At 46.1% G+C, this 8,891-nt stretch overlaps 1 protein-coding gene across 1 annotated transcript; it reads right to left on the reverse strand.

Moving 5' to 3' along the window:
* Window positions 1-1,160: 1,160 nt before the first annotated feature.
* LOC120722779 lies at window positions 1,161-3,413 on the reverse strand. Its single transcript, XM_040013924.1, has 2 exons — window positions 1,994-3,413; window positions 1,161-1,462 (listed from the first exon to the last, which is right to left on the reverse strand). The coding sequence occupies exons 1-2, from the start codon at window positions 3,028-3,030 to the stop codon at window positions 1,435-1,437; spliced, it is 1,065 nt and encodes a 354-aa protein (XP_039869858.1). The 5' UTR covers window positions 3,031-3,413; the 3' UTR covers window positions 1,161-1,434.
* Between the last annotated feature and the right edge of the window lie 5,478 nt (window positions 3,414-8,891).

Consider the following 8,891-nt stretch of genomic DNA (forward strand, 5'->3'; position numbering starts at 1 on the left):
TGCCTGACGAAGGATTTCTTGTTCTGCTGTTTGATAATCAGCTGCAGAAGGGATGTTACCCCTTTGGCTGGAGAGTGAACGAGCCGTGAAATCCAATAGCTCTTGATATGTTCTGAAGCTGGGTGTGTATGTATGGGAGGGTATACTGACAATACCAAAAAAGTAGGATTTCTTTAACTCAGTCTGATCATCATCAAGATGAAGATCTGTAACTGTGGGCCAGTTATTTGGAGGTTCATGCAGAAACGAGGGACCCTCGGTCCAACTGTTTGGGCTAAGGAACTCTTTCAGGGATTTACCTCTCGTAACATCATCAGCAGGCTTTGTGGCTGAATTGATGTATCTCCAGTCTTGACTGTTTGTGAGGTTTTGAATTTCTGAGACTCTGGCTCCTATGAATACCTTGAAACGGCAGGAATCTGACTGAAGCCAATGAAGTACAGTTGTCGAGTCAGTCCAAAGGGTGGTAGTCCTGACTGGTAAGGTGAGTTCTGTTTGTATGAGCTCACAGAGGCGTGCGCCTAGTAGGGCTGCGCATAGCTCCAGTCTGGGTATTGTTAAATTCCGTTTAGGAGCAACACGTGAGCGAGCTAACAAGAAACTCAGTTCCACGTGACCTTCAAGATCATCTGATCTCAAATATGCGACAGCACCATACGCTCGCTCCGAAGCATCACAGAAGATATGAATGTCTCGAACTGTGGTAGAAACATCCATTTCCTTAGAAGTATAGCAACGTGGGATGGCAATTTGTGGGAGATAACAAAGTTCTTCTTCCCAGGACTTCCATGCCTCTAAGAGGGCGTGTGGAAGGGAGGGGTCGTCCCAATCTCTCTCTTTTCTCCATAGTTCTTGTACCAAGGTTTTGGCGCGTGTTGTGAATGGGAGTAAGTAGCCTAATGGGTCATTGTCAAGCTCTTTAAGTTTGTGCAGCTTCCCCGCTTGAAAGGGATTGATGCATCTACCACAGGTGTTTAACTGGATTTCACTCAATGACCAGGCTGATCTTTTGTTTTCCTTTTTCTTTAATCTTCTTTTCGGCCATAGTCAGCCATAGGTGAAAAACCTTTAAATACAAACCAAAAAACCAAAATACAAATTATGTTTGTTATCACACATCTGCAAATATTGTAAACAATCCCAAACACATTTTCTTTTTTAAACACATCAATGCAGTGCGTAAGCTTTGTAGTACAATATTTACTTGAGTATTTTTAAATGCTCAAATTATGTAATTCACTAACAATTGTACATACACCTTGAGAAATACTGCTTTCTATTAAAGTGCTAAATTAAATAATCAATCTGCATTAGAACTTAAGCAGTAACAATAGTATTTATAACCAGCTTCTCTTAACCATATGCAAGCATTAACAGTCTTCCATATGCAGACCAACAATAAACAATGGTGCCGCTCGTAAACAGGCGACCAACTCACGGCACAGTGCTAATGCTACGTAAGCTAGCAGCAGCCGCGATTCTTTAGCAACTCGCTTCAAAGTCTTTTACCATAGTCAGCAACCATTCCCTTACCGGCTGCCTCCCTGGCTTTGTAGATACTTCAGTTCCACACAATATTCATGTTGGCGACAACTTATTGAAAGAATTATGCTGGGCTTTTCCCGAAAGTGGCAACTTCCTGTTGCTCCCCAGTTCGCCTTCTTTTTCCTTCCCGACAGAAACCCAGACACAAGATTAGTTCCGCCCTCCAGTCTGTCTTTTTTACTTTTTTGCCTCAGGGCTCTCCACCTCCTCCTCGGTTTGACTTGACACCTCCCACTCGATCTTCCCTTGGAACACAGGAGATCGCCAAGTTCACAAGCAAACCGCAGTTTAACTCATCCCATTGAAGCATGATGCTGACGGCTTGGTCCCATTTTGCTCCTCCACAGGTAACAGAATAACTAGACGTCTGACGTCTCTATGAAGGATGGTAGCTTGAGCCACTGGAGTCGCTCCTCTTGAACTAGAGCTTAAGTCCTCCGCCCTCAAGGACTTAGCCACAGAACCACTGTAACTTGGGCATACCCGGACATTGACGTCCCTCACAATACCCTTTTTGTCTGGATTAGTGCTGACAACTATGCCCATTTTGAAGTGTCCTCTCAGCGCATTCTGATCACTTAACCAGACGACATCTCCAACAGTGACATTTCTGTGTGCAGTGTGCCACTTGCTCCTTACAAACAAATTAGGGCCAGCAAGTTGGCTCCAGGACCTCCAAAACTTGCTCACTTCTGCCTGAATTGCTTGAAGTCTCTTATAGGGGTAAACGGAAAAGTCAAACATCTTGAAGTCCCCACTTTGAGATGCTCGACCAAGCAAAAGACTGTTGGGTGTGACGTAATGAATGCAACCTTCCCGACTCTGTACTCTGGCATCAATCGGGCGCTCATTTGCAAGGTTAGCTGCCACATGAAGAGCTGTCTGGAACTCACTGTAACTTAGCCCAGACTCCCTTCCAAGACTCTGGAGTGCTCTCTTCACAATGCGCACAGCAGCCTCAGCAGCTCCATTTCTATGTGGGGAATCAGCCGGATTTACTTTCCACATCCACTCTGTTCCATTCTTTGCCGCAGTCTCCTCCAAGACAAACTTATTCTGACTTTCCAAGAATCCGTAAAGTTCCTTCAAGACAGACTTAGCTCCTATGAAATTAGTACCTGGGTCTGACCAGACCTTTCTTGGATGTCCTCTAATTGCTGTAAATCTCTGGTAAGCCATCAAGAAGCCTTCAGTCGACAAGGAGTTTACTAACTCCGTGTGAATCGCCCTGCTGGCCATACAACAGAATACAACCCCCCAAACCTTTATCATGACTCTTTTCTTGATGTCATCCTTCACTTGGTAGGGTCCAAAGAGATCCACTGTTGTGAACTCAAAAGGTAAAGCAGGTTGAGTTCTTTCCGGAGGTAAGTCGCCCATTATTTGCCGGCAACTCTGTGCTTTTGCTTTCCGGCAAACCACACAACCATCCACAACTTTTTGAGCAATCCTTCTCCCTCTTATGACCCACGCTTTCTTCCTCATTCTGAGCAGGGTCCCAGCAACTCCCTCATGACTCTCATTGTGGGCCTCCCGGGCTAACAGTGTAGACACCCAAGCATCATAAGCCAAGATGGGAACACTAAACTGGTCTTTCTTAAAAGCTTGCACTCGGCCGCCAGAAAACAAAGAGCCTAGAGCCTGGGTCTTTGTATACTACCAGTCTATCTGTAGTAGTGCTTGGGAAGACAGCGCTGTCTTGCGCTGCAAGGAAGATGTCTCTTAGGGCATCTTCACGTTCCTTCACCGAAATTACTCCTGCCAACGGGACTGCCTCCCACTTTGGGTCATTAGCAGCTGGATGTCCCCCAAGAAACTTTCTAGCTGCTCTCCAAGTCCAAGCAACTGATCTAACTAATCGAGTTAGGTCACTGAACCACTTGACATCTAAAAGGTTCTTGATGACTGACCCCGCAGGTGGTCTTCGCTGCTCTCCCTGGGCCTCAGCCCGACTTTGCTTTTCTTCTTGCCCTCTTATCTCGGCCCTTGTCAAGGCAGCGACAAACGCCTTTCTTTGCAGCTTATTGACGTTTTCTTTGGCAGTGGCGGCTAACTCTTTAGCTGACCTAACTGGCCACTCGGACACAGGCAAACTCAAGAACTTTGGACCATTTTGCCATTCTGAGTCTTCATCTAGATCTCTGGGACTAGCTCCTCTTGTGACTACATCCGCAATGTTCTGAGGGCCAGGGATCCACCACCAATCTTGAATCCTTGTGCTGCTCTGTATTTCTCCAATCCTATTTGCAAAAAAGGTCTGATACCCATAGCTCTCCCGCTGTATTGCCCCAATGACGGTTTGGCTGTCGACAAAGTGATACCACCTCTCAACCTGAATCCGGCTTTGCGCCTCAAAGTATTTCTTTAGGCGTGAGCCAAACACTGCCCCACACAGCTCTGCTTTGACAGCATCCCCTTTGTGGTCCAATGGTGTTAACTTAGCTTTGGACTCCACCAACCTGATGATTGGGCCCTGATCTGAATTCCACCTTAAGTACAACACTGCCCCATAGGCTTGCTCACTTCCATCGGAGAAAGTAATTGCCCAGGGTTCTTCGGTGAAGCATGGGGGGGTTAGCGCCCTTGCAAATGTGACTTTGCTGAGCTGGGCATACTCCTCAAAAAGCCTAATGGCGTCCTCCCTCAGGGCATCTGAGAGCGCCATGTCCCAAGTGTCCTTGACCAAGCAGCTTTCTACTTTTGTCTCTTGGAATGCTCTGCGAACTAAGATTGCTCCTTTTTGCTTTGCAGGAGTGACCAAACCGACTGGATCATACAACCCTGACACTTGACTGAGAAGCTCTCTTCGTGTCAGTGGGTTTGGCGTGTGGGTCTTAATCTGCTCCTGGACAAGGTCTTGGCCAACTCGCATCTTTTTCTTCCTCCTGGAGAAGTTGATTGCTACCATGACATGAAGCTTGTCTTCTTCCACTATGTAACCCAGACCAAGAGCTTTGTTTTCTTCGTCACGCATTTGGTTTGGTAGGACAATGGTTTTCATTCTTGTTTTCTCACCCTCGTCATTGCGCTTCCTCCTCCCACTTTGACCAGACAAGACCCAAGGTTTCAGCTCAAATCCTCCAGCCTTTAGGATCCGCCCAATGTTCTCTGTAATGACTTCTAGTTGGTTCATGTCATTGTGAGAGGTAAGGATGTCGTCGACATAGCTGTCTTGCTGGAGTACACGACGTTCCTCCTTGAGGTGGGAAAAGGTAGAAAGGCTGGCAGTTTCACGCATTGCCAGCTGTGCAATGCATCCTGCCGGTTTATCTCCAATGTTCACCCTTGTGATGGCATATTCCTCTAGCTCGTCATCCTCAGAGTCCCGCCAGAGGAACCTATGCAGATGCATCTCTTTGTCTTCCAACCAAACTGAATTGTACATCTTTTTTATGTCACCAAGGGCTCCGTACACTCCGCCCCTGAATCTGAGGAGAACTGCTCGAATCTGGTTGAGGACATCTGGACCCTTTATTAGCAGGTCGTTCAAGCTCACACCTCTAAACCTCTGGCTGCTATTCCACACAAGCCTCACTGGAGTTGTAACAGAGTGGGGATTCGGAGCGATGAGGTGGCTCACGTACCACACTGGCCCATCCCAGTTACTGATCATGTCCTTGGACAACTTGACTGCGGCTCCACGCTCCACCATGTCATGCACCTGAGCGGCATAAGCAGCTTTCCATTCAGGCTCCTTGGCCAATTGCTTCTCTGTCCGGAGGAATGTGCTCTCAACTCCTTTTTTGTTATCTGGTAAGGATGCTGGGTCTTCAGCCCAAGGGTATCTGGTATGCCAGTGTGGCTCATCGCTGTGGCTATCACCCGTGACATAGGTGAGTCCTTCTCTTATTATTTCAAGCTCTCTCTCCTCGGCCAGTGTCATTTCTTCCCACCTGGCTGGCAATTTCCGCAACGGCAACCCCCACACTTTGGCTCACATGCAGCACCAATACTATCCCACTTCCACCACTCTAAGAATTCTCGACTGGTGGTTGAGGTGCTTGACCTCTGAAGCTTAGCAGGAACATGCTTCCTTGTTGAAGACTGGTCTGAGGCCTCGCCAATGAGCTCCTCATACTTGACAGCTGCTGCTCTCATTGACCTGGCAAAGTGTGTCTTGGACATGTGGGCAGAGACAGTAAGCTCCTCAAAGAGCTCAGGGTGAGTTCCCCCAACTGTCTTTCCAAGTGGCCCATCCCATAACACAAGGTCACCGATGACTCTGCTCCTCTGAGGCGCCAGACATTCATCTGCTTATAAGTCATAAGACTTATAAGCAGATGAATGTCTTTCGGTCTTACAAGATCGTTGAGTGGTACATCCGGAAAGAACCTTTGTAGCTGACTCGGTGTGACATGTTTGTGGACTTCTGCTATGCTGTCGAGTCCATAGCAGACCAGTTGGTGTGACCTAAGGGTGCCTCTAGGCGTTCTGACTCGGATCTTTAAAAGATACCGCCTTGTTCTCACGTGCGTTTTCATTGCCCCTACTCCATGAACAACCAGAGTGATTTCTTCACTTCTTAGGTTAAGACTGCTTGCAGCCCTGTGGGTTATATAGTTGGTGTCAGAAGCCAGGTCAATTAATGTCCCAATCTTTTGCCCAGCATTAGCTGTGACCTCAAGGAGCATCATGATTACTGGCAGCTCTCGAAGCCCACCTTCAAATAGGAGGCTTGGCTGCTCCTTGGTGGTGCTGCATGCCCTAGATGCAGTGTTTGAAAATGCATCCCTGCATTCTCTTGCCAGTTCAGGTGATAGTTTTCTGAGGAACTCCTCCTGATCCTCCGTACATTCCCTGCTGACCTTTCTTCCCTCTGGATCAGATCTATTTTGCCTCCCTGCTGCACTTCCCTTCCTCACCTCAGCATTAGGGCATAGGTAGTAATGGTGCTCCGCAGCGTGTGCTTCTTTGCAGCCTGGGTTTTTGCACAGATAAGTGGGTTTGCAGTATGACCCATTGTCATGAACCTCGAGACAACTCCAGCATGCACCTAGTTTCTTAATTGCGGCCTTCTTTTCTGCAAGCTTTAATGTTTTAAATTGCCTGCAGAAGTAGAGTTTCTTTTTATGCTTTCCATCACCGCAGACCACACACCCTTCATCGCTACCTAATTTGATGAATTTGGTTCTGGAATGTTTCAGCTCCACTCTTTCTCGCTTACTTGGGTCTTCCTCTCTCAGATGATCAAGCTGTTCATATATGGTTTCTTGCTCTTTGAGGAATTCCAGAAGACTATCAAATCGTTTTTCTGGGGTGACCGTGTTTCTACTGTCAGCAACATAAATAAGCCACTCCTTTTTGAGTGTTTCTGGAAGTTTACTTTCGATTGACTTTGTCACCAATGGGTTTTTTATAGCCCCCGTGTCACCAAGGTCAACCAGGTCTTGAAGCGCCTTCTCCACAGCTTGAATTAATTCCACTATTTTTCTTGGCTGGTGGCTCTTGACAGCTGGCATTCTCTGTAACTCCTCCACTATTTCAATAGCAATTGATGTTTGATTGCCGAACCGATTCTCCAAAACACGAAAGATGTCGTCTGCAGTGTTGTAAGTGGTGAGTCGAAGTTCTCTCATTATTTTCTCATCCACACTATCAAGTAGCTGAAACTTTTTGATCTCTTTCGAACCAGATGGCTCCGCCTGCCCCTGAAGAACCTCCCATTCCTTCTTCCATCTGTGGAAGTCTCATTTATTTCCAAGAAACTTAGGAAGTGCTGTTGGTTTAAGCTTGATGATTGGCATGGGGCAGCTGGAGGTAACTGGCAATGATGACAGGTGATCAGCATCCTCCTTTATTCTCATCTCCAGAAAGTCAGCTTTTCTGGAAACCAGCCTGGGGACGCAGAGTTCCAGCTTCTGTATATTGCTTTGAAGATCTCTCCGAATACCTGATGGGATCCAATGCTTCCACTTGCTATAACTCTCCTTTGCCACTCCCACCAGTTCTTTCAGGTGGCCAAGAACGAAATCATACACTTCATAATTACCGTCAGGCGCAATGGCATCAACATGTTCACACTCAGCCTCTGCTGCCTGTAGTGCTGTGGACAATTCTGCACTTCCAAAGTTGGCCCAGAGAGCCTCTCTGACTAGGGTTTTTATTTCCTTCAGTTTTAACTCACATTCACTTGCAGTCTTTGCTAAGTCGACTCTCTGCTGTTCTGTCAGCACAACTGCTTCACTTGTGTCAAGCTTTGCCTCTAGCTCTGTAATGAAACCGGCCTCTAGATCATCATTGGCCTCCATGACTTTCTCTGCTTCCATTGTCAGTCTATTGAAACTGTCTTTGAGTTCTTCTTCAGTCATATCCTCATGCGTCCTCGTAATGCTATTAACCAGACGAGAGAATGATCTCTTGGCTGTTGCCCTCACTCCTTTGAGTTGTTCAACTGACTTCCCAGCAGCTTGGTCTGCCATTTTTGTGTGCTCAGGCTTGAACTGGGGTTTATTTACTAATGGGAATGGCACATGCAACTTGAGGGATTCTCCGAATTTTCTCTTTGCACTAATTATTCCCTTTTCCCAGGACTCCAGGTCATTACTCCCAGATTTTCATTTCCCGGTTTTTCACTGTCAAGCTCTTTAAGTTTGTGCAGCTTCCCCGCTTGAAAGGGATTGATGCATCTACCACAGGTGTTTAACTGGATTTCACTCAATGACCAGGCTGATCTTTTGTTTTCCTTTTTCTTTAATCTTCTTTTCGACCATAGTCAGCCATAGTCAGCCATAGGTGAAAAACCTTTAAATACAAACCAAAAAACCAAAATACAAATTATGTTTGTTATCACACATCTGCAAATATTGTAAACAATCCCAAACACATTTTCTTTTTTAAACACATCAATGCAGTGCGTAAGCTTTGTAGTACAATATTTACTTGAGTATTTTTAAATGCTCAAATTATGTAATTCACTAACAATTGTACATACACCTTGAGAAATACTGCTTTCTATTAAAGTGCTAAATTAAATAATCAATCTGCATTAGAACTTAAGCAGTAACAATAGTATTTATAACCAGCTTCTCTTAACCATATGCAAGCATTAACAGTCTTCCATATGCAGACCAACAATAAACAATGGTGCCGCTCGTAAACAGGCGACCAACTCACGGCACAGTGCTAATGCTACGTAAGCTAGCAGCAGCCGCGATTCTTTAGCAACTCGCTTCAAAGTCTTTTACCATAGTCAGCAACCATTCCCTTACCGGCTGCCTCCCTGGCTTTGTAGATACTTCAGTTCCACACAATATTCATGTTGGCGACAACTTATTGAAAGAATTATGCTGGGCTTTTCCCGAAAGTGGCAACTTCCTGTTGCTCCCCAGTTCGCCTTCTTTTTCCTT

Source organism: Simochromis diagramma, unplaced genomic scaffold, assembly GCF_900408965.1.
Source record: "Simochromis diagramma unplaced genomic scaffold, fSimDia1.1 OVJJ01000705.1, whole genome shotgun sequence".
In the NCBI taxonomy this organism is placed as follows: domain Eukaryota; kingdom Metazoa; phylum Chordata; class Actinopteri; order Cichliformes; family Cichlidae; genus Simochromis; species Simochromis diagramma.